The sequence below is a fragment of the Ranitomeya variabilis genome, chromosome 1 (assembly GCF_051348905.1).
Source record: "Ranitomeya variabilis isolate aRanVar5 chromosome 1, aRanVar5.hap1, whole genome shotgun sequence".
Lineage (NCBI taxonomy): Eukaryota > Metazoa > Chordata > Amphibia > Anura > Dendrobatidae > Ranitomeya > Ranitomeya variabilis.
In genome coordinates, this window is record NC_135232.1 from 183,518,665 (window position 1) to 183,545,561 (window position 26,897).

At 43.2% G+C, this 26,897-nt stretch overlaps 1 protein-coding gene across 8 annotated transcripts in view; it reads left to right on the top strand.

Moving 5' to 3' along the window:
- Positions 1 to 26,897, top strand: part of SNCAIP (synuclein alpha interacting protein) — a 344,510-nt gene that overhangs the window by 230,546 nt on the left and 87,067 nt on the right. For all 8 annotated transcript variants that reach the window (XM_077290966.1, XM_077290935.1, XM_077290985.1 and 5 more), the window contains one exon: positions 9,743 to 10,551. In XM_077290966.1, coding sequence (XP_077147081.1) covers positions 9,743 to 10,551 — 809 coding nt within the window. The remainder of the gene's footprint in view (positions 1 to 9,742; positions 10,552 to 26,897) is intronic.

Below are 26,897 nucleotides of genomic sequence, written 5' to 3' on the forward strand. Positions count from 1 at the left end.
TAGAACTTGATTGAGGCTGCTTATCCACCATTCGGACTATCCTGCGTTGCAACCTTTCATCAATTTTTCTCTGTTGTCCGTATCTAGGGAGATTACCTACAGTGCCAAGGTTGTAAACTTCTTGATTTAGATAGTGCCCCATGGACAAAGGAACATAAAGATCTCTGGAAATCAACTTGTAACCTTGAGATTGTTGATATTTTTCAAGAATTTTGGTTCTCAAGTGCTCAGACAGTTCTCCTCTTCTTTCTGTTCTCCCTGCATAGTGTGGTACACACAATGCAAAGATGAGTCAACTTCTCCCCTTTTTATCTGGTTTCTGGTGGGATTTTCATATTGCCCACAACTGTTACTTGCCACATGTGAGTTTGAACGAGCATCACATGCTTGAAACAAAATTGTTATCTCACAATTTTGGAAACATGCCAACAAATTTTTCAAGGCCATTTTGGGGGCTTTGCGTGAAATTATAACCAATTTGCCTTTTTTTCCCTCTTTTTTCTTGTGTTCCAATACACAAAGGGAAAAGAAACGTGTGTAATTTCAATACTTTTCTGTGACAAATACTTCATTTTCTGAAAGAATTTCAACCATGACTGTATTTTAACCATGCCATATTTTTGTGTATAGCAGTAGAATAAATTGGTCTGGAAGAATACTACACATTCCATCACTCCACGACTTTTCCTTCTTGGTATTGCAACATCAATATTGAGGACTATTTGTACATTATTGTAGGACCTCATTGTGGTTTTGGGAATAACGTTTTAAGGGTAGCTCTTCACTCATCGTTAAAGAAGGCTCCGAATTTCTATGCTAAGCATTCATCCCCTCCATGAGTTACCACTTTGCTCCATTCTCCTTGGAAATGTTGGGTTAGCAACATACAGACGTCATATACTTTCTATAAGTCTGAATGCCTCTCTGGTTATACCTCAAAGCAAGTCACTGCCCAAAGAGGCATAGTGCTTACATGTAGTCATGCACATAGTGAGTCCAAGTTAAGGGGGTCTTCTAGTCTGAATAATATCAGAAAAATACATTATTTTTAGAGTGTAAAATATATCTGCAAAACGATTTTACTCAATTCACAATATTAAGTTCTTGCATCTTATAGAAAGCGAACTCTGGCATCGCATCCGGCATCCTTGGGCCAACAAATTGGGACTCCAGAGACAACCCTAGAAATGTATTTGCATTTAAAGGTGAAATTGCCTACTCCAGAACCATGAAGGCAGAGTCTGCCCTCATTATCACATATTTCTGTAGTGACCCAGAAAACAGTATAATGTGAAGAAAATGTACAGTATGTCTCAAATTTTGTGGTATTTCAGTGACCCATCTGGATTAATCTTCCTTTCTAACCCATTAATTTCAATTTTATAGATGTAAATTCAAAATTCAACTTATTTAGATCTTATTAGGTTGAAGCTTTGGAATTTAGGTCTTCAAAAAACCAAACTGTCCAATTTGGTCAGCACATTTTGTTTCCTGGGGAGACATTGGGCTGACAGTGCATGAATAGATTTGTGAGTTGTAAGGCATCAGTGGTACAGGATCTTCTACTCTGAGCTGCGTTATTATGTATAGTCAGTGGAAAAGTTCAATCTGCCCAGCTCTTGGCAGTGATATTAACATGTTTATGAGTTTAAGCTTTTCAAGAGTCTCCTGCTGTTTTCTTCATAACTGTGAGTGCTATATTTTAGAAGTAGGTATTCTCCTAAGATAAGCACTGTTTGAGTGTCATTTTTACTGCCACATACCATATTTTATATTATCATTACAGAATTAATAGCAGTTGTAACCCAACGCCATACAGTCATTTACATTCTGAAATTATGACCTCTAAGCATCTCCTCTAACATTACATATTGTGTCCTCAAAGATAATGGAGACACAGCGATTTGCACTGCTATCTTGGAGGTCAGTGGCCAGTGGTTTGAATTAATCCATATGGATTTAGGCTTGTGTCATCTAGATCAGTAGTTTAGGCTTGTGTCCTGTAGATGAGTGGCCAGGGGTTTAGGCTTGTGTCCTGTAGATGAAGGGCCAGTGGTTTAAGCTTGTGTCCTGTAGATGAGTAGCCAGTGGCTTAGGCTTGTGTCCTGTAGATGAGTAGCCAGTGGCTTAGGCTTGTGTCCTGTAGTTGAGTGGCCAGGGGTTTAGGCTTGTGCCCTGTAGATGAGGGGCCTGTGGTTTAGGCTTGTGTCCTGTAGATGAGTAGCCAGTGGCTTAGGCTTGTGTCCTGTAGATGAGTGGCCAGGGGTTTAGGCTTGTGTCCTGTAGATGAAGGGCCAGTGGTTTAAGCTTGTGTCCTGTAGATGAGTAGCCAGTGGTTTAAGCTTGTGTCCTGTAGATGAGTAGCCAGTGGCTTAGGCTTGTGTCCTGTAGATAAGTGGCCAGTAGTTTAGGCTTGTGTCCTGTAGTTTAGTGGCCAGGGGTTTAGGCTTGTGCCCTGTAGATGAGGGGCCTGTGGTTTAGGCTTGTGTCCTGTAGATGAGTGGCCAGTGGCTTAGGCTTGTGTCCTGTAGATGAGTGGCCAGTGGTTTAGGCTTGTGTCCTGTAGATGAGCGGCCAGTGGTTTAGGCTTTTGCCCTGTAGATGAGTGGCCAGTGGTTTAAGCTTGTGCCCTGTAGATGAGGGGCCTGTGGTTTAAGCTTGTGCCCTGTAGATGAGGGGCCTGTGGTTTAGGCTTGTGTCCTGTAAATTAGTGGCCAGTGATTTAGGCTTATGCCCTGTAGATGAGTGGCCAGTGGTTTAGGCTTGTGCCCTGTAGATGAGTGGCCAGTGGTTTAGGCTTGTGCCCTGTAGAGTGGCCAGTGGTTTAAGCTTGTGCCCTGTAGATGAGTGGCCAGTGGTTTAGGCTTGTGTCCTGTAGATGAGTGGCCAGTGGTTTGAATTAATCCATGTGAGTTTAGGCTTGTACTCTCTAGATCAGTGGTGCATATACTGCAGTCCAGGGTCTGCATACAACATGCATTGCCATTCTATGAAGCTCCCATCCATCAGGACCCAGATACAGTAATCTCTTCAATGTAATTACCTCTACTCATCTTTAGAATGAAAAACAAGTGACCCTCATAATTCAGACACTTTATGGCATATAATGTTGATTTGCTAGAAGTTTATCTAATGGGATGACTCTTTTAAAGGGAATCTGTTACTAGGTTTTTGCCACCTAATTAGAACGCAGCATAATGTAGAGACAGAGACTGATTCTAGTGATGTGTCACTTACTGGGCTGCTTGCTGTAGTGTTGATGAAATGTCTGTTTAATTAACAGGAGATTATCACTAGAGTACTAGTACATATGCTGGCAGGTAGTCCTCTATTTTAATGAGCTCTATATAACTCACCACTGATTGGCAGCTTTCTGCCCTTATATAGTGTGCATAGAAAGCTTCGAATCAGTGGTGTGGGCGGGGTTATACAGAGCTCCGCATTCGTGCAACTCCTAGATCGGCAGCAGAGAAAATAGTGATTTTTTTTCAAATTCACAGCAAGCAGCTCGGTAAGTGACACATCGCTGGAATCAGGGTCTCTATCCCTGCATCATGTTGCTCTCAGATGTGATAGCAAAAACATTGTGATAGATCTCCTTTAAGTTTTAATGCAGCACTTAGTGGTACAATCTGAAAGGGTTCCTTGTATCAGAAAATGCTGAACACTCTTTATCTAAGTTTCTACCTGAAAACGTGCTTGGGCTAAATGCTTTCTGTAAAATATATGGGAAAATTATTGTGCAAGCTCATCTTAGCTCAAGGACTGGTGTGAGTGGTTTCCCTATGCCGTATTGCAAATTACGACAATATGTAGGTAATGGGTAATGATTGATTGTATTTTCACTATCACTGGGGCTTTGTGTTCTGTCTTTATTGATTTAAATATTTATATACTATGATTTATATTGCAGTAATAGTAACTCTGTACATTGTTTAATTTTTATGTCCTATACTGCTGGATTTCTTAATACATCTTTATAGAGGTAAAGCCACAGAATCCTACATTCCATAGAGTTTAATGATGAAATGCTATCCAGATTTATAAAGTTCCAATTACATTGAGTTATTACTCTATTTGTGTTAAGTTCCTAAGCTTCCCCTTAGTGATGTCTGTAAGTCGCCAGAGTTTTATCATTTCATTGGGCCATGAAGAATGTAAAATCTTTGCCCTACCCTGGGGATATTATGGCACTCCCAACAATTACCCTTTTAATTTTTTTAGTAAGTAGAACTTGATACTCAACAGGTTTTATAGCAAGAATAAAGTTTTATTTACAATCCAGTCAGTCCAGGACAATATATATATGTTTCGATCCAACCTGGACCTTCATCAGAAAGGAGCGGATTGTGTTGGATGGGGAGAAATAGATGTTGAGAGCACTAAAGGAAATGTGACAGTGTCACGGTGAGCAAAGAGCGCTGTGATATTGCTTCTTCTATAGTCTAATGAAATGATAACAGTTTGCCTGCATGTACGTATCACTTAGGCTAGCTTACGAACTTAACACAATTAGAGTTCAATTCAATTTAATTGGAACTTAATCAATCTGAACAGTATTTAATCATTAAACTCTATGGCTATACAGGACTTTAGAGCTCTGTATTCTTACTGTACTGTATATATACAGCTATATTATGAATATATACAGTCAAAATTATTTATGCCCCCCAGTGAAAGTTAGGTTTATTAAATGTACAAACCTGCTGCAATAAACCAATCAAACAAGAATATTTCAAATGGCTTAATACAACTAATATAAAAAGTAGCTACTACAAATTCTACTCAAAATGCCACTTTTAATCACTACTGCAGCCTCATAATTATTACACCTTCGGAATATAATCCATCATAAGAGCACATAATTGCAAATTAGGTGTTGTCTTGAGCACAACTGATGCAGCTAATCAAGGTTTTCATTAGTTGCATCAGGTATGCTTGAAGTAAAGCACATCAAATACCTGGACTGGCTAAGGGGATAGTTGACTGTGACATTTGATTACTTGTTAAAAATATGGCTAAAGCCGACCACACACATTAGATGGACAACTGACAAACTATCATTTGGCCAACAGCTGCTGTATCTCTTTTGACTGCAACAGGGACAGAAACACTAATCCTTTCTGTCACTATAGGACTGGCGAGGAAACTGTGACCAGGGGCAGCTTTCCTGGCCCTAGCTCGCCCTGTTCCCCAGGATACCTCAGATGGCGAGGATGCCGGGGCTTCCACCCTTGCCCTGTCTCCTAGCTGTAGCCCTGTCTCCTTCCCCCACCCGGGGAACAGAGGCACTACAGTGTACTGCAGTACACCAACCCGACAGAGGGGAACAAAGACAAGGGTAAAAGAAAATTCCACTCACACAAAATATAGTCTCACAAATAACAGAGGTATTCACCAGGGTCTGAAGGACGGGGGGAAAAAATAAGGCAGGTAAGAATGAGGAGTTTTCAAGTGTACAAACCAAGCAACAGTCGCACAATAAACTCCTCTAGCTCTCCAACCACCAGCTCCTCACTCTCCAGATCTATGTAGCAAGTGCTAACTCAGACAACCACCTGGCCAGAAGGCCTAGCTTTTATAGGAGTGGCTAACTGAGCCCAGCTGAAAGCAGGGATTTCCATGTGGCCGATTAACCCCTGTGCTGCTGAAAGAAAACAAACACATTTAATAAACCAGAAAAGTGCTTCTCAGCGGCAAAGCAAGAGCCATCAGACGCTACGGTATTCTGGCACTGCTCTGTCGCGGTAACTCTGTGACACTTTCTGTGCTTTTTTTTTCTAAGAGAGCTTATGTCATTCTGTCAGCAGTTTATCTCAACAGACCAGATACTTCTGTCCCCTGATGTAATTTGTCTGGGGTCAGTTGGGAAGCCCCCATACTCATTAGATAGTAGGCCATGCCTGTTTTGGGTTCATCTGACTTTTATTGAATGTGTAGGGAGACCTTAAAGGGTTGGGCCAAAGTCAACAGTAATTTTCATTCTAAATCCCAATCCATATAGTCCCATAATCTATACTGTTTTCTAATGTACCTGAATTAAATATTCCCTATCCTTCGCTAGCTTCCATGACTAAACAAAATGACAGCGTGCGCTCTGTTGCGGGCTCAGATCAGCAGTAACTAGCTGGCAATAATGTGTATTGTCAGAATACCCGGCTTGCAGAGACTAGTGGTATGACTTGCGGAGGCGTCACTGATCTCTGCATTCCGGGTATTCTGACATTGCTCTCTTGCCGATTTGTTACTGCTGATCTGAGCCGGCAACAGAGTGCACATTCTCATTGTGCAGGAACTAGTCCAGCCCCTGAAATGAACATCACTGATGACCGCAGCCTCTTCCTCCTCATGACAATTCGTCTGAGTATCCCAGACTGCACTGGGATTCTGAAACAAATATCATAAAAAAAACCTTGCATATTCAAAGTTAAAGGAACACTTGCTACATTCCTAAATGTGGCAGAAAGAGGAAGCCATCACTGGTTGCCACTCAATTCATGAGTGAGGAGGCATTGATCAAAAAATCTCAAGTTAATGTAAAAGGTCTGAAGCTTGATCTGGTTGCAGCAGATACTAAGGTTTCAGTTTGCACAGTAAAGTGCATACTAAAAGCTTAAGGTTTAAAACCCCGAACTTCAAAAGCAAAAACATTTCTCCAAACCATAAAAATAAGCCACAATAATTTGGGGATTCTGTTTTGTTGAACGACGAAACAAAACTGCAACTTTTCAGGCCTGTAAATCTGAAATTTGTCTGGAGGATTAAGAATGAGACATATGCTGAAAAGAAAGTTGTCAGCAGAAAGGCTCAGTGGTTTGCACTGTAGCCTTACAGCACTGGGGTCCTATGATGAAGTCCCACCAAAGACCACATCTGCAAGGATTTTGTATGTTCTCCCCTTGTTTGCTTGGGTTTCTTCTGGGTACTCCAGTTTCCTCCCACACTTTAAATATATACTGGTAGGGAATTCAGATTGTGAGGCTCAGTGGAGACAGTAATGATAATGTCTGAAAAGCACTGTGTAAATAATGGCGCTATAAAATAAACATCTTGCCTACAGAGAAGCATGATGGTGGCTCAGTGATGTTCTGTGGCTACTTTGTGTCCTTTGGCATTGGAAACCTAAAAGCGTATAGAGAGCAAGTCTGATTCAATTAAGTATTAGGAAATCTGAGGAGAAAATGTCTTTCCTTCTATGAGTAGCAGACTCTTGGTTTTGGAGAAACCGCTTTTAGTTGTGCTGAGCAATTTAAGGAGATCCAGTCAGCATGATTTTGTAATGTAAAGTAAAGACATGTCTGTGATGGTACTGTAATACAGATTATAGTGATACATTTAGAAAGGAAATCCATCTTTGCTATTCTTCTTTAATCACTAGTTTTCTGCTAATTCGATTTTGGTGCACATGGGCCGGACTATACATGGGGTTTTCTCCTCCCTGTCTGTGATTCTGCAGCTCTTCAGCTGTCTCCGTTCCCCAACCTGCTGACAGATTCTCTTTAAATTGTTCTTGTTTGAGTGGATTATTGCAAACAGTAGAAAGTTTGTAAATTTTGCTAATAAACCTAATGTGAGGGCTATACAATTTAAATTTCTCTATATCGTTATGATATTAATAATATGGTATTTCATTATCACTTTAGCAAGAATATTTGACTACAGCACCTTCTATGTCAGGTTTCATTTTTTCTTTGAGGCACCTCATTGAGCTATGCATAATACATGAGAGGAAAGACGAGAAGGATTTCCTACTGAATCTGAATTAATAAACTTGCACAAGGTCAGAAGTTCAAAAGTCAGGAAATGATCAATTATGGGTCATTAAATGCACCTTAAAGCTCATTATATCACAAATGTCTATGCAAACTGCAGCCACCTGCTGGAAAGTATATAAACATCAGAGGTCAGATTTGCACACAGAATAGAAGTATCAATGTCTATGGGTCCAGGGTACAAGCTAAAATGATTTAAAAAAAAAAAAAAAACACAGCTTAACATGGCAAGTTACATTTATTGAAGGGGTTGTTTCAGAATCGCAAACCCTTTTCATGTTCTTTGTTCGGACATTTGGACATCACAGAGCAGAAGGACCCTTTTTTTGTTCAATAATAGATCTGTTCTATAAGGACTCATAGTCATCTACGAGTAAAATGGATGAGTGCAATCCGATAAAAAAATCGGATTGCACTCGGACCAATGTTAACCCCTTATCACCCGGAGCTTTTTTCGGTTTTGTGTTTTTGTTTTTTGCTCCCCTCCTTCCCAGAGGCATAACTTTTTTCATTTTTCCATCAATGTGGCCATGTGAGGGCTTGTTTTTTGCGGGATGAGTTTTACTTTTGAACGGCACCATTTTACCAGCCTGCCATCTAGATGTAGTAGAATGTGCGGTCAGGTGGAGCGCTGGGCATATGGATAAGGACAGAAATGTAAAACATGTACAAACCTTTATTAAAATGCTGAACACACAACGCATTTCAGCGGCTGAATGCCGCCTTCATCAGGTGATGGCATGTTGTACAATAGTGTGACTCTGACTTTAGGCTTCCACTCTAGTTGACCTGGTGTAGCCATACATTACATCAAAGAACATTCTTTTGACTGGTTGCCGTATAATGTTACATTTACTTTTCTTGGGAATACTTTTGTACACACATTTTATTAGAGGTTGGCATCATTTTTTAGTATACAAGGGCATGGGCCAATCAGCATTACGTGTGTTGAGAAAGGCTAAATGTGCAGGTACAAAAATGAACTTGATGCTTGTTGTAAGTTTTCATATTTGGCCAAAAATGTCAACTCCTGTGACATGCTGTTTTTGGAGCATCCGTAATTTGGTGTAGCGCTGCTCCAGTCCTTTTCTGAGTCATATGATGGCTATTCTGACTTGCCGGATCACACTGAGATCTGTGTGAGCCAGTAGTCAACTTTACAGTTTAAGCCTATGGAGTCTCATTCTGATGCTCCTTAAGTTTCCATTTTAAAAGCCACTTCTGGGTTGCGAAGAGCGCAGTGTGATCCAGAAAGTCGGAACACCTGTCACATTACTCAGAAGAAGACCAAAGTGGCGCTGGTTGCCGGAGTAGATGGCGATCGGTGAGTATATTACGGCACTTATGCTACACTACAAATATATTTACTTTGGCTTAGCCACTGAAATGTTTCACTTAAGTGCGTCTAGGCAGACCGCCTGATGTAATAGTATGGGTGTAACTAGTAGGCAGCAAGCCAACAATGATCACTACATATGGCGGGAACCGCTATGCCCCTTTGATGGTACTTTTTTCTATACATTTTCTACAAACAGAGATTGCATTTGAAGCTTGGGACGTAGTTTGTGTAAACAGGTTAAATCACCACAACATATGTCCTTGGAAAAAAGATATATGGAAAAAAACCTGTAGAAATTACAGTTAATGATATGTATGTATAGAAAAACTTTTTATTTGAATCATGTAAATGTTAACCTAGTAGAAAATATTCTACTAAAAATGCCTAAAAATTGATTGACTAATTAGTGATAACTTAACCTTTTATGGAAAGGCTGCTACACAATGAAAATGAGATCTACAAATAGAGTAATGATGAAGAACTATCATCCATCAGGTTTGAAGAAGCAGATAATTCTGAAGGAAAGGTGACAGCATACATCTGGTCAAAAAAATGGATTGATATTCGTGCTTCTTCTGTTTTAAAGACATCTATCTTTTTTTTTACACTGTTTTTTTTTCTAACCTTTCAGTGCCCAATGCAAACTGGAACTGCGGAGTGTCTTCTCTTATTGGCAACACACAGAAGCCAACAGGGATTGCGGATGTGTACAGTAAATTTCGACCCGTTAAAAGGGTTTCTCCATTGAAGCATCAGCCAGAGAGTCCAAAACTCAATGAAAGTGATGATCAAAAAGAAGAAAAAGAAGAAAATGAGAAAAACTGTGATCCGGGAAAAGATGGTCCTCCTGGAGATGATGATGAATTTAAGTGTAAGAGCATCGAGTCAAACGTTTTGCTTGGCGAGCTGGAACATTATGACCTTGATATGGATGAAATTTTGGATGTGCCTTACATCAAATCCAATCAGCCATTAACTCTGTTCACCAAAGTAGCATCAGAAAAAAGGAGCTCCAGCATATATCCATTGTCTAAGGCCAAAAATGGTTCTATGGGCAACCTGGAGAACCTGATGCCAAATGCCACTCAGTTTTGTGTATTGTCTCCGGTTAAAAACTCGACTCTGGCTACCATCCTTGATCAGAGCAGGCATTCATCTGGGGGATTAGAGCTTTCACAGTCTAACATTCAGTGCAGCTCGGTCCATGAAGCTGAATACCATAACAAGAGCTTTCTGAATAGAGCTCTGTCTGATTCCCATGCTCAGAAGCTTGAAAAGACCATGCCTAACTGCCAGCTCCGGGCATTTCACCTGCTGGGGACAGACTCCCAACTGGATGGCATAAACGGTAATGTGAACTGGAATCACTCGGAAGGAGAAGACATGAAAAAAATCAAGAGCATTTTGAATATTGTGAAAGAAGGACAGATATCCTTACTGGTAAGTACATAATGAATCTATTAGACCAGGACAGATCGGCCATTGATTTCCTCACGTATGGAGCTGTATTTCGGTCACTGCATGCTGCATAGTGATGGTAATGAATGCTTATACAACACAGGACAATGCTGCTTTGCCATGAACGTTCTTGCTATATAACTGAATGTATATGCCCAGTCTATTAGCAGAAGTAAAGAATTGGAAGTATTAGGGTACATCGCTCGCCTTACAATGTGTTAACTCTTTAATTTGTCGCCAAGCCCTGCAGCTCGCCTGGTTCCAATCAGCTTTTTGTCACTGGCTCACCGTGGGAACACTCTCTTGCCTTCATTAGTATTCTGCAGTTTTCTTTGCCAGCTTTTTGTAGCAACCATTCACAGACAGGAGCTGAACACAAAGTCTGAAATGTCCCACGGCCCATGCAAAGCGTTACATAGCATCTGCTATGGTGACCATCGAAAGTTACTAAAGAAGCAGATTACTGAAAACTCTGCTTTAATGAGCAGATTTACATCATTACAGAATGACATCCTTAGTGAGAAAGCTGCTGGTTAGTTGTACAGAAAATAATGTGATTTGTACTTCTAATAAGGAGATGATGGGTCTTGTAGTTCTACCGAAACTACACATGCACAGTGACGTGTGTTTAAAGTGAAAGGACAGATGTGTTCCAGAGACTTCTGCAACTGACAGTCCATCCATACATCTCTGTAGGGTTGTTTCCTGCAGCACAGGAAAGGATTTTTTCCAATCCCATGGGAACACTGATTGTGTATTCACCTAGCCATAAATCTGGTTGTAATCGAGGTAAACCATGTGAAAATATGTGGATGTTATGTGGATCAAAGTATGGCAGTGTGAGCGGGTTATAATACGGAAAAATATAGGTGTGACTGCAGGTTGCTGAAATCAGTAGAACCATAGTCAAGATAAGAATCCCAGAAAAAAATGTAAAAGTCATACTTATTCCAAAATCTTGAAAAACATGGTGAAAAAATAGAAAAGTGATTAAAATCATGTGGATTATGCCTTGCGAACCACATTGGTTCTTTATCATTATAGAGCTGATAAGTATACATTTTCCCTATTTGTAGGACTACAGTCACTCCACATTTTGGAGTTAAATGGAACCTGTCAGATGCTTCATGCTGCCCCAACCACTGACAGTATAAACGTAGACCAAAGTGTTGCCGGGAACAAGGTGACTAGACCAAAAGGCAGGATACCACTGGCCTCTCTCCCCCTCTCGGCGAGAGTGACAGGTCTCTTACTGTATATATGTATGATGAGACCTATCAGACCTGCCTTTTGGACTAGTCACCTTGGCCATGCTGTGAATTATGCTCTTCTCTGAAACGCGCAGTGTTTCAGAGAAAAACCTTGATGTTCATAATGCAGTGGTTTCTGGTTTTGTTTTGTAGTATTTCTATGGCATTTTTTAAAATAGATTTTTAATTACCCTTTTTTTAAAAAAAAAATATTCTAGAGGTTTTGAAACCTTCTTGTCCAGGAGTTTTTTAAGTTCAGTTGAAAGGCATATGGATAAAAAGAACTGAAAATTATATTATAACTACAGGTTCCTGCTTTTTTGCTAAAACGTTACTGACCCCTAAAAGCCCCGATGCAAAAGCCTTAGTATGTAAATACTTTATACATAATTTAAGTCCAGGCTTTCAGCTCTTTTAGCCCCCTTCCCCCCAAAAAAAATACTGCAAAATACATTGTCAAAGTGTCTCCAACATGGTGTGAATAGAAGCCAACAGCTGTTTTCTAGTTAGTCCAGGCTCAGACAGTCCTAATATTAAGAATAGTGGATGATGCGATTTTTCCACACTGACCATCAATCAATGAGGAAAAGGGCTCGTGTGCACTAGCACTTTATTTATGAGAGTGGTTTTTTATTCGTGTGCTGGTCATGTGTAGGACGGACCACACACAGCAGCACACAGACTGAAAACACGCTTGTCTGAATAGGCCTTGCACATGGATGACAAATGGATGACATCCGTGTGTCATCAGTGTGGCACATACCGGCACCAGGGAAACAGCGGCACTGAAAGCGTTGTTCCCTGGTGCCAGGTGTTGAAGTCCGCTCTCATCATTCTCCCCTGCTCGTGCTGCGATCAGCGCTAGCAGGGGAGAATGTTTAGAATTATATTCAACAGCGAGAGCAGGTGGAAGCTGATGGGACTACTACTCCCATCAGCCTACACCTACTGCTGCTAATAATAGTGAGGCGGAGGCTGATGCGAGTATTCCTCAGCTGCTTGCACTATAAATAAATAAATAAATAAATAAATAAATAAATGAAAACTCCAAGTGGGTTTTTCTGTATTTTTGATAACCAGCTTTGCCCGGCTCTTCCCACTTGATCTGTAGCAGTGGCAAGAGGGGTTCATATTTGTGGGGTTGATGTTACCTTTTGTATTGTCCAGTGACATCAAGCCCACGGCTTAGTAATGGAGAGGAGTCTATAAGACACCTATCCATTACTAATTCTATAGTTATATTATAAATAAAGACACAGCCAGAATAAAGTCTTTTATTTGAAATAAACACAAAACACACTTTTACATTTTTAAAAATAACAAAAACATTTATACTCACCTAACGCCCATTCCATTGAACTCATGGTCTCCTGTAACAAAACAAAAATAAAAAAAGAACCATATCCCTCACCTGTCCGACGTTCTGTCCCACATCATAATCCATGTTTGGGGATTAATAGTTTTCAACCTGGACGGAGCCAAGAAGCACCCATCCAGTCTGATAACGACTGAGCAATGAGCTGCTGTGTTCCCAGCCGGTGCTGAACTGCAGTCACCTCAACACCGTGAGAAAAAGTCACTGAGTTCACCGTAGATCACCATTCTCAGTGGTTGTCCACATCTAGGTTTGTCAGCTGTTGCATAACCTTGTTTTTCTTTCTTTATTATACTCTTGACTATATACACTATTATATGCTTTATTATACACTTGACTCTGAGAGCAGTTGAATTCCATAGCTATCTCTTTTTGGCTTTTGCCATTTCACTCTCAGAATAATACACTTCCTGATAGCTGGTGATAAATTTGTGTTTGCCATGTTTTAATTGATAAACACACAAACAAACAAAAAACATTTTAGGCAAAATTCGACTACCCATTACAAAATATGCAAAGCATTTTGCCCAGTAAATGTTGAAAACTAACACATAAAGGGATAAAATAATATCTTACACAATTTTCATCTTTATAGCTGACAACCGTTTGCTTCCGGTTTACTAAAATCACCAGGAAAATAGCATCACAACAATCAGACAGAAGTGATCACACTTTAAAAAAAAAAAAAATAATAATAATTTTTGGTCGCCACAGTGTATAGGGAGGCTATGTGAGGGCTCATACTGAATATAGGGAGGCTGTATGAGGGCTCATACTGAATATAGGGAGGCGATATGAGGGCTCATACTGAATATAGGGAGGCTATATGAGGGCTCATACTGAATATAGGGAGGCTATGTGAAGGCTCATACTGAATATAGAGAGGCTATGTGGGGGCTCATACTGTATAAAAGAGGCTATGCGGAATGCATACTGTTTATTGGGGCTATGTGGGGGCCCATACTGTATTTAGTGGGCAATGTGAGGGCTCATTGTATATGGAGAAGCTATGTGGGGGCTCCTCTGATGTATAGGAGGCTGTGTGGGGGGCTCATACTGTGGTGGCACTGTGGGTGCTCATACTGTATATAGAGGGGATATGTGGGGGCTCATACTATATGTATAGGCGGGCTGTGTGTAGGTTCATATGATATATAGTGGGGCTATGTGCAGGCTCCTAGGGTGTGTAGGGGAATGTTAACTTACATAAAGGGAACCTGTTGTGTAAAATAATGCTATTAGCCTGCAGATATTGGGTTAATCTGCAGGTTAACAGCGTTCTGACACCATTCGGCTGCCACATTGAAAGCCGCACTGCCGGGAGGATATTAATTTTTTCCCCACCAGCACCGTTCAACTTCCAGTCTTAGTGGTGGGCCAGCGCGGCTTCAGTCACTGCTGTATGTATAAAGAGGGGTGGCTGGAACCACACTACCAGCACTGACTGACATCAGGCTCATCATTAGGGCCATCCCGGGGCACAGTTACAGCCAACATACTGAGATACAGCGGTAACTGGAACCATGCCAGCCCCACTCCTGTTGATGGAAGCCAAATGCTGCCTGGGTGAATAAAGATTATTTTCTACCGGCAGCAGGGCTCTTAGTGCCGTGGCCGAACAATGTCAGAATGCTATTAGCCTGTAGATTAGCGCCATATCTGCAGGTTAATAGCATTACCTTACATTACAGGGTCCCTTTAGTACTGATCAATAATAAAGGGTATATCTGGGACTTTAAAAAAAAAATTATACCTAAGCACTATCAGACAGTAGTTGCTACCTATCTGCCTGTTGTGCACGGTGCCATTCCCCGCCGACACAGAGTGGTCACAGACTTCCGCTGACAACACATCAACAGAGCTTTGGTTTCTTTTCCTGTTGACAGGGTGGGACTACTGGTGTTATGCTAATTGACAACCGACTCTCCGCTGCCTAACCGGGGGAAGCCGGCTGTCAATCAGTATGACACCAGTAGTCCCGTCCTGTCAACAGGAAGAGAAACCTCCACTCTGTTGACAAGGAGCTGCTGAATCTTTGTCAGGAGCCGTCAACGACCGGCGCCAGGTACAACAGGCATGTAGGTGCCTCAGTTAGCAACTAGATGACTGTTAGTGGTTAGGCACCTTTTTTAAAAAAAAAAAGTTCTGGATATCCCCTTTAAGTGATACTAATAATATAAAAAAATAATTATGATTTGAAGCACTAAATTCATACCACATTAGGGGTTCACATTTTAAAGTGTCCCACTAATCATATGTCTGTAGGTATGCAATTATGTTTATTATTTATTGCGTGGGTCTGCTACTTATCGGAAATGAAAACAAACAGATCCCAAAACTTTTTTATACAATTAAAATTAACTGAACACGTAAAGAAGTAGTCGAGTCTAAAATGAAAAGTCTGCAGTCACTCTGTGTGACTGCAGATTTATGAATCTTCCCAGCGCACGCACATGCATAGACCGAGGCCACGTCCACCAGACTGGTTGTGCCCTGCAGTATGCATATCGCATACTTGACCACCATTCCCAGGACAGACAATGGTGACTCCTCGCAGCACAGAGTTTGTGTGCTGGGAGGATTCACAAGTCTGCAGTCACACAGAGTGACTGCAGACGTTTCATTTTAGACTCGACTACCCCTTTAAAGAAGCACTCCCATCAAAATTTGTATTCTCTTCATGTAGTACAATCATCATATTACATAGCACTGTGTACTTACAATTGCTCATTTTTACCTTCTACCCAGTTAATTCTTCTCTTTTCCATTAGGTTTATGTCATCACATGCTTAAACACCGACTGACTAGATGAATCCTGAGCACTATGTAGAAACAGGAGGTCAATTTTCCCTGTCTAAGTCATGAATCTTATTTTGCATCTAAGAAAGCAAATGTAACATTAACTGATCTACACTGTGCTATCAAAGGAATAAAAGAATCCACACTAACTTTAAACAGAGAGATGGTGAGGGAACACTTAGCTAATTTATATTAATTTAATTCTCCTGATCCAGATGAATTACATCCTAGGTTACAGACAGCGTTAGCAGAGGGAATTGCAGAGCCACTAGCCAGAATGTTTTAACAATCCTGGAGAACAGAAGACCCAGAAGATTGGAGAAGGGCAAATGTTGTCCCTAGCTTCAAAAAAGGAAAGAAAGTTGAGCCTGGAAATTACAGGCACTGGGCCTTTCTTCTATACCAGGAAAGATCTTTGAGTAAATTATTAAATGGCATGTATGTATGTACTTGGATAAGAATAGAGTAATTAACCAGAGCCAGCATGGGTATGTAGCAAAAAAGTCATGCCAGAATAATCTAATTTCCTTCTGTGGTGGAATCACTGACTGGGTGGCTCAGGGAAACGTGGTAGATATAGAATACGAGTAAACAGACTTCATCAAAGTATTTGATAAAGTCTCTCATACTATCCGTATTGAAAAAGTGACCACGTATGGGATTGACAAGGCTACGGTTAGGTGGATTCATAACTGGTTCAGTGATTGTACTCAAACAGTGGTCAAAAATGGTTGCACATCCAGTTGGAAGAGTGTTTCAAGTGGATTACCACAAGGCTCTGTTCTGGCCCCAGTGTTGTTCAACAATTTTATAAATGATCTAGATAAGGGAAGGAAAGGTAAGCTAATCAAATTTGCAGACAATGCATAGCAAGGAAGGATAGCTACAGTATATCACAAGAATGAGTACACCTCTCACATTTTTGTAAATATTTTGTAATATCTTTTCATGGGACAACACTTAAGATATGACACTTTAATACAATGTAAATTAGTCAGTGTACAGCTTGTATAGCAGTGTAAAATTTGTGTGCCCTTTATATAACTTAACACACAGCCATTAATGTCTAAACCGCTGGTAGTTAAAGTGACTACACCCCTAAGTGAAAATGGCCAAATTGTGCCATCTTAGCATTTTCCCTACCTGGTGCCATGTGACTCATTAGCGTTAAAAGTTCTCAGGTGTGAATGTGGAACAGGTATGGTAAATTTGGTGTCATCGATCTCACCTGCTCTCATACTGGTCATTGCAAGTTCAACATGGCACCTCATGGCAAAGAACTTTCTGAGGATCTGAAAAACAGAATTGTTGCTCTACATAAAGATGACCTAGGCAATAAGAAGATTGCCAACACCCTGAAACTGAGCTGCAGCACAGTGGCCAAGACCATACAGCAGTTTACCCCCTTAGTGACCGGGCCAAATTTTTCAAATCTGACCAGTGTCACTTTATATGGTAATAACTCTTGAACGCTTCAACAGATTTCATTTATTTTGAGATTGTTTTTCCGTGACTCATTCTACTTTACGTTAATAGTAAAACTATATTGATATTTTCTGAATTTATTTGTAACCATCAGAAGTTTGTCAAAAAATGAAAAAAAATTAGCAATTTTCAAACTTTGAATAAATAATTTTTCGGATTATAAGACGCACTTTTCCCCCCCAAATTTGGGGGGAAATGGGGGTGCGTCTTATAATGCGGATATACCTTACCGGCCGTGGTGGAGCGGGGTCCCAGAGTTGCTTCTGGAGGAGCGTGAGATCTCAGCACCAAGATCTCCATCTGCGCATATGCCACCCCGGCAGCCATTTTCCCAGAGTCCACCGCATAGTAAACCATGGAAGCGCGGGGGCTCAGGGCTTTCGCAAAATGTCGGCGGAGCCCCCGCACCACCAAACACCATCGGTGCCGCACATTGGAACACCCCCTCATCCCAGCCTGCAGCAACGCCTCAATCTTGCCTCCTCCAGCAGCGACCCTGGGACCCCGCTACACCGCAGCCACCACTCCCAGTAAGCAATAAGACGCATGGATTGTAAGAAGCACCACCATTTTATTAAAAAAGTTTTTCCTTATTTTTCTCCTCAATATTTGGGGTGCGTCTTATCATCTGGTATGTCTTATGAACTGCAAAATATGGTATTCTTTTATTTTGAGGATGATAGAAGGTTTAAAGCTGTAGCAGCAGTTCAGCAGTTTAATTCTTTCAAGGAAATTTACAAAACTTACTTTTTTAGGGACCTATTCAGTTTTGAAGTGACTTTGGCGAATCTATATTCATAAAATCCCCCAAAGTGACACCATTTTATAAACCGCACTCCTCCAGGTATTCAAAATTGCTGTCAGGTAGTTTTTTAACCATTCAGGTGCTTTTCAAGAATTAATACAAAGTAGCATGCTAGGAAGGAAAAATATTATTTTTACCACCTAAATGTTGCTAACTTCTGAACAGGTTACTTTAGCCAGCAGACTCTAAGGTCTTTATTTGGCCGTGAATTGCCATGGCAAACATCAGAACCACACAATAATGATCTCAGGATTCCAATGGGGTTAAGGAGGGAGCGCCCACACTCGGTTAACCATTTATATACCGAAGTCACTATTGACAGCTGCGTCTAATGGGTTAGAAATCCATGGTTGATGCCAACACCAATCACGCCTGATACAGTAAGGTGTCAGCTATAGTGAACAGTCAACAGCTGATGGATTTTCACAAGTCGAGGGATGCTATTGTCTGATATGTGAGGTCAGTAAAAAGACATATTGGTGGTCACTAAGTGTCATGTCGGACGCTATTCACACTAGGGCGTCCGACAGACAGCGGTAATTCCACATTTGTCCACTATACGCTCAGTGGCGCCGGCTAGATTTTATACAGGTTGTCCGGGGTTAATCTAGCTGGTAATCTGGTTTGAGGCTGGGTCATGCCCGTGGCCTTTAAATAGTCATTCTGGACTTTGGGCGTCGCCGATTATAGCTTGTGTCTTGTGCCTGGTGATGTCGGTTTGGAGTGGTGGTCTAGGAGAAGAAATATCGTATCTGGTGGTGTATTATCCTTTGTCATATTTCTCCTTCCTATATTTGTGTTTGTTTTGCCCTGTGCACATTATAGTGTTTTCCTGTGTGTCTGCGGCGTGGTGCTGTTTTTAGTTTTCCCTGTCTGTGCTTTCTGTGGAGGTTGGTGTGTAGTCTAATCACTGGGTGGCGGGTGGAGGTTTCAGCATAGGGCTGAAACAGGAGTCAGGGTCAGGCCTGGCGGCCCAGACAAGCACACCATCAGTGTTGATTCTGGGAGAGGGACAGACAGGGTTTTCCCTAGTCTGAGGGATATCGCAGGGGCCCGGGTAATTAGCTGTAGTCTACCCAGTACCCCGTGACATTATAATCGGCCTAAATAAATTTTGGATGCCATAGATCCCATGACTTCCATAACCCGCCAGTTGGAGGCGCTGTCCTTACAGATCACTGAGTTGAAGGGGGCAGTGCAGCAACAGGGTCTTGTAGTATCTAATGTGCAAGCTGAAACTGCAGGTAGAGTTGCAGAGCCAAAGATCCCTTTACCTGAGAGGTTTGCTGGGGAACGCAGTAAATTTGTTGTTTTTTGTGAAGCTTGCAAATTATATTTTCGTATGCGCCCGGTTTCCTTAGGTAATGAGGCTCAGCGTATGGGCCTGGTATTGTCATTACTGAACGGAGACCCCCAAGCATGGGCATTTTCATTACCATCTGATTCAGCTGCATTTAACTCAGTGGAGTTTTTTTTTTCTGCTCTTGGACTCATATATGATGATCCTAACAGATTGGCTCTAGCAGAATCTAAAATACGCGCTCTCCACGAGGGGGAGGGAATGGCGGAGGGTTACTGTTCTGAATTTCGCCGCTGGATGGTGGACACACAATGGAATGACCCTGCGCTGCGGAGTCAGTTTGTACATGGGGTTTCGAGAAGGGTTAAACAAGCCCTCCTGATGTATGAGACTCCTGTTTCTCTAGAGTCTGCCATGAGTCTTGTTGTCCGCATTGATCGCCGTTTGCGTCAGGGGGTGCAAGAGACGCCGCTTATGGGGAAGGGCATAGGTGCACGTGAGGTTGCTGCAGGTGAGCCCACGGAGCCTATGCAAATCGCACGGGTGTCACATCATCGAGCCCCCTCACTCAGGAAGCAGGGAGCCTGTTTTTGCTGTGGTAAAAATGGACATTATGTAAATGCTTGTCCTCTGTTATCTAAGAAAAGCACAACAGCGGAAAACTACTAAGCTCAGAGGGTGTGGAAGAGGCTAATCTGAGCTTACGCCTATCTTCCATTGTGGTCTCTCAATGTATGCTTCCTGCCAAAGTTATGGTCGCTGGCAGAGAGCTGCCAATCACTGTTTTTGTGGATAGTGGTTCGGCCACTAATCTCATTGATGAGGAGTTTGCGCGCACGGCCGGGTTCACGGTCGAAAAACTGCCTCATCCTATCCGGGTTGTCACCATCAATTCTGCTCCTCTCCCACAGGGGGAGATTACTGAGTTTGTGGCAGAGGTGAAACTCCATATTGGGGTCCTACATTTCGAGCAGGTTAGATGTAGGGTACTCAGTAATCTTCCTGCACAAATGGTTTTGGGTTTTCCATGGTTATCTATGCACAACCCGGTGATTGACTGGAAAACTCAGGACATAATCCAGTGGAGCTGATTTTGCCAGAAGAATTGCCTGGCCACATGTGTGTCCGCTGTGACTCCTAGCATTCCTGAGTCACTGCTGGATTTCGCGGATGTGTTCTCAGAGAAGGGTTGCTCAGAATTGCCGCCACATCGCCCCTATGATTGTACTATTAAGTTTAAACCAGGGGCCAAATTGCCGAAAGCAAGGATGTTTAACACCTCTGGTCCTAAGAGGCAAGCTTTAAAAGACTACATTGCTGAGAGTTTGAGCAAAGGGCACATCAGGCCTTCGTCCTCACCTGTGGCAGCAGGGTTCTTCTTCGTTAAGAAGAAAGATGGCGGACTACGCCCGTGTCTGGATTTCAGGGAGTTAAACCAGATTACGGTTCGGGATCCATACCCTATGCCACTGATACCTGACTTGTTCAACCAGGTGGCTGGTGCTAAGTGGTTTTCCAAGTTTGACCTCAGGGGGACGTACAACCTCATAAGAGTCCGTCAAGGTGATGAGTGGAAGACGGCTTTTAATACTCCTGAGGGTCATTTTGAAAATTTGGTGATGCCATTTGGGTTGACAAACGCGCCTGCAGTATTTCAACATTTCATAAATGATGTGTTCTCGCATGTCCTGGGGAAATTCGTTATTGTGTACCTAGATGACATTCTCATTTATTCATGCGACCGTGTTCCTAATTTAGAGCATGTGAGGCAGGTGTTACCGCTACTCAGAGAGTATAAGCTCTATGGAAAACTTGAGAAATGTGTATTTTTGGTTCAGGAGTTGCCTTTCTTGGGTTATATTGTGTCTGCATCAGGGTTTAAAATGGACGCCGCTAAGGTGCAAGCAGTGCTGTGTTGGGAACAGCCTGATAGCCTAAAAGTGCTTCAGCGGTTCCTTGGGTTTTCTAACTATTATAGAAAGTTTATCAAAGATTTTTCTACCATTGCTAAACCGGTTACTGACATGACGAAAAAGGGTACCAATTTCTCCGCCTGGTCTGAGGCTGCTGTGCGCGCTTTCGGCTGTGCGCGCTTTCGAATTTCTGAAGAACAGTTTTGCTTCGGCCCCCATTCTGGTGCAACCGGACGTATCAAAACCATTTACCGTGGAAGTCGATGCGTCTGAGGTTGGAGTGGGGGCGGTGCTGTCACAAGGCTCATCCTTGGGCGAGTTGCGTCCATGCACCTACTTTTCCAAGAAGCTGTCGCCCGCCGAACGTAACTATGATATCGGCAACAGGGAGTTGTTGGCTATCAAGTTGGCTTTTGAGGAATGGTGACACTTCTTGGAGGGGTCGGACCACCAGGTTACAGTTATCACCGACCATAAAAATCTGCTTTATTTAGAGTCAGCCAAGCGTCTGTCCCCCAGGCAGGCTCGCTGGGCGTTGTTTTTCAACTTTTTTGTTACTTACCGACCGGGGTCTAAGAACACTAAGGCAGATGCTTTATCCAGGTGTTTTCCGCAGGTAGAACCTCGGGAAGATCCGGTACCCATCCTCCAAAAGGGTGTAGTGGTCTCGGCTCTCACGACAGAGGTTGAGGCTGAGATTGCCGAGGCTCAGGAGGAGGTACCACCAGAGCTTCCCATTAACAAATCGTTTGTACCTCTCCATCTTCGCCTAAAGGTGTTGGGTGAGCATCATGATACTGTTCTGGCTGGCCATCCAGCGGTTAGGGGTACCTTGGAGTTGGAGTCGCGTCGGTTTTGGTGGCCCAAAATCGGACAGGACGTGGTCTCGTGTGTGTCAGCATGCACCACGTGCGCGAGGGCTAAGATGCCCCGCTCCCGTCCTGCTGGCACACTACATCCTCTCGGGGTACCCAGTAGGCCATGGACGGAGATCTCCATGGATTTTATTACAGACCTACCCTCCTCAGCTGGGAACACGGTCATCTTGGTTGTTGATCGGTTCTCAAAGATGTCGCACTTTGTGTCCTTGCCTTCGTTGCCTAACGCGAAGACTCTGGCTCAGGTTTTTGTGCAGGAGGTGGTCAGACTTCACGGGGTCCCGTCTGACATAGTGTCAGATAGGGGTACTCAGTTTGTGGCAAAGTTTTGGAAAGCATTTTGCTCACGGCTGGGGATCAAGTTGTCGCATTCTTCGGCGTTTTATCCTCAGTCAAATGGTCAGACCGAGCGTATGAACCAATATTTGGAGCAGTATTTACACTGCTTTGTTTCTGTCAATCAGGAGGAGTGGTCGACGTTCCTTCCTTTGGCTGAGTTTGCCATTAATAATCACCGCCAGGAATCGTCTGGGGAGTCCCCGTTCTTTTGTGTTTACGGGTACCATCCTCAATTTTGTACTCTGCGTCTGGGTGGCTCTGCTGGCGTTCCGGAGGAGGACCAGCTAGGAGCACAACTGTCATCCGTTTGGAGGAGAGTGAAACAGCGCTTGCTGAGCGTGGGTGCAAGCTCCAAACGAGTGGCTGACAGTAGACGTGTGCCAGGTCCGGACCTGAGTGTGGGTGATTGGGTGTGGTTGTCCACAAAAAACATAAAAATCAACGTACCATCCCTGAAATTAGGTCCAAGGTTTATTGGTCCATTTAGTGTCGCCGCCATCATTAACCCGGTAGCCTACCGATTGGAGCTTCCTACGGTTTATAAGATACATAACGTGTTTCACAGATCTCTTTTAAAGAAGGTGGTGGGTTCCGTGGATGCGGCGCCGATGCCACCTCCAGTCTTGGTAGATGGCAATTTGTAGTTTGAAGTCTCCAAGGTGGTTGACTCTGTTATAGTGCGCCGCACATTACAGTATCTGGTACACTGGGGTGGTTATGGGCCGGAGGAGAGGTCTTGGGTACCAGCTTCGGACATACATGCGGACCGGCTGGTCAGTATGCTTCACCGCAGCCATCCGGACAAGCTGGGTCCTATAAGTCGTGAGGGCCCTGGGGTCCCTCGTAGAAGGCGGGGTACTGTCATGTTGGACGCTAATCACACTAGGGCGTCTGACAGACAGCGGTAATTCCACATTCGTGCACTATATGCTCAGTGGCGCCGGCTAGATTTTATCCAGGTTGTCCGGGGTTAATCTAGCTGGTAATCTGGTTTGAGGCTGGGTCACGCCCGTGGCCTTTAAATAGTCATTCTGGACTTTGGGCGTCGCTGATTATAGCTTGTGTCTTGTGCCTGGTGATGTCAGTCTGGAGTGGTGGTCTAGGAGAAGAAATATCGTATCTGGTGGTGTATTATCCTTTGTCATATTTCTCCTTCCTATATTTGTGTTTGTTTTGCCCTGTGCACATTATAGTGTTTTCCTGTGTGTCTGCGGTGTGGTGCGTTTTTTAGTTTTCCCTGTCTGTGCTTTCTGTTGAAGTTGGTGTGTGGTCTAATCACTGCGCGGCGTGTGGAGGTTTCAGCATAGGGCTGAAACAGGAGTCAGGGTCTGGCCTGGCGGCCCAGACAAGCACACCATCAGTGTAAATTCTGGGAGAGGGACAGACAGGGTTTTCCCTAGTCTGAGGGATATCGCAGGGGCCTGGGTAATCAGCTGTAGTCTACCCAGTACCCCCGTGACACTAAGGTGTTAACAATGCAGGTGCCACTCATAACTGGCTTTGCCATGGTCGACCAACGAAGTTGAGTGCACATGCTCAGCATCATTTTTCAGAGGTTGTCTTTTCAAAATAGACGTATGAGTGCTGCTATCATTGAGGCAGAGGTTAAATGGGTGGGGGGTCTGCCTGTCAGTGCTCAGCCAACACGTCACACATTGCATCAAATTGGTTTGCATGGCTATCGTCCAAGAAGGAAGCCTCTTCTAAAGATGATGCACAAGAAAGCCCGCAAACACTTTGCTGAAGACAAGCAGAGTAAGAACATGGGTTACTGGAACCATGTCCTGTGGTCTGATGAGACCAAGATAAGCTTATTTTTTTCAGATAGTGTCAAGCATGTGTGGCGGCAACCAGATGAGGGGTACAACGACAAGTGTGTCTTGCCTACTGTCAAGCATGGTGTTGGGAGTGCCATGGTTTGGGGCTGCATGAGTGCTGCTGGCTTTGGGAGCTACAGTTTATTGAGAGAAAAATGAGTGCCAACATTTACTCTGACATACTGAAACAAAGCATGATTTCCTCCAATATTTACAAACATGTAAGGGGTGTTCTCACTTTTGTGATATACTGTAACGCTAGAGAAGACAGAGAAAGGATTCAGAAGGATCTGGATAAGCTTGAACAATGGGCAGGGACTAATAAAACGGTATTTAGCAGGGAGAAATGCAAGATTCTACATCTGGGCAAGAATAATGAAAATTACATCTACAGAATGGAGGGAATAGAATTAACCTACAGTACGTGTGAAAAAGATTAGGGTACACTAATAGATCACAGATTGCACATGAGTCAATAGTGTGAAGCAGCAGCAAAAAATGCAAACACAGTTCTAGGCTGTATTAAGAGAAACATAATCTAAATCATGTGAAGTAATAATCCCCCTCTACATCTCCTTGGTCAGGCCGCATCTGGAACACTGTGTCCAGTTGTCGGCACCACATTTTAAAAAAGACATTGAAAAACTGGAGGTTAGAGTAGAGCTACCAGGATGTTGAGCGGACAGCAAAGTACCGTATTTTCCGGCGTATAAGACGACTGGGCGTATAAGACGACCCCCCAACTTTACCAGTTAAAAAATAAAATCTTCTTAAAAGTCGGGGGTCTTCTTATACACCCTATGTCGTCTTATAGGGCCGGTGAATATGTGCCTTTTGGGGGGGGGGGGAGTGATCCTGATGAGGACGAGGGGGCGTCTCACAGGAAAGTGAGTATCCCCCATTACCTTATCATAGCGCTGCAGCGTGGGGTCTCTGTGCTGGGAGCGGCGGCTGCTGTGCTGTGCTGTGCTGTGGCGGCTCCTCTTCTGCAGTGTGGGGCCTCTGGTGCTGTGGGGCGGTGGCGGCGGCGTATCTTCATACAGTCGGGGCTCCTCCGGCATCTCAAAGACTGGAAGCCCCGCCGGCAACTCCATGGGTACAATGCGGTCAGGTGGCCTCCGGGAAAATGGCCGCTGCTCAGATTCAGATCTCGTCCCGAGATCTCGGGAGACGAGATCTGAATCTGAGCAGTGGCCATTTTCCCGGAGGCAGCTCAATAGGTGCGATGCGGTGGCCCGGCCGCTGGGGGCTGCGCATGCTCAGATTCAGATCTCAACGAGATCTGAATCTAAGCAGCGGCCATTTTCCCGGAGGCCAGCGCATTGTACCGATGGAGTTGCCGGCGGGGCTTCCAGGCTGAGATGCCGGAGGAGCCCCGACTGCATGAAGATACGCCGCCGCCGCCACCGCCCCACAGCACCAGAGGCCCCACACTGCAGAAGAGGAGCCGCCACAGCACAGCACAGCAGCCGCCGCCGCTCCCAGCACAGAGACCCCACGCTGCAGCGCTATGATAAGGTAATGGGGGATACTCACTTTCCTGTGAGACGCCCCCTCGTCGTCATCAGGATCACTCCCCCCCCCCCACCAACCATATACACCCGGCGTACAAGGCGATTCCCGGCGTACAAGACGACCCCCGACTTTTAAGAAGATTTTCAGGGGTTAAAAAGTCGTCTTGTACGCCGGAAAATACGGTATGTCCTACGAGGAACAGTTAAAGGATCTGGGAATATTTAGCTTGCAAAAAAGAAGGCTAAGAGAAGACTTAATAGCGGTTTACAAATATCTGAATGGGTGTCGCAGTGTAGAGGGTTCATCACTATTCTCATTTAGAAGCAGGGTGGATTTGATTTAAATCTAACTGATTTAAATCATGATTTAAATCACTAGTCAGTAAAGCTTGATTTAAATCAGTGATTTAAATCAAAGTTTCTACCTAAACTAGTTCTTGCTACTTTAACATGCAAGCAGATGAAGATTTTTAGAATCACTTTTTATATTACTTTTTTCTCCCCAGTTTAATGGGTTAATCATTCATATTTGGACACCACTGTTCTGTTGTTACTTAGGAAGGAGAAAACTAATCCTGACCTTAATAACAATTTAAATAGATTTATTCAACTGAAACAATAACAACATTACAGCATAAGTTATTTGCTTAAACAAACATCCATGTTTGTTAACTAATTTGGCTAATCAAAATATATATATATTTTAAGAAACTTAGACTGTCAGCCCAGCCGACACATGAAAAACTTAAATACTACTGTCCCTGCTGTCCTCTGTAGCTCACTTGTCGTCATCCTCATCATCTTCTTCTTTGTTCCTATTCATAATCTGGAAAAGAAAAACAAGCTTTCCTGC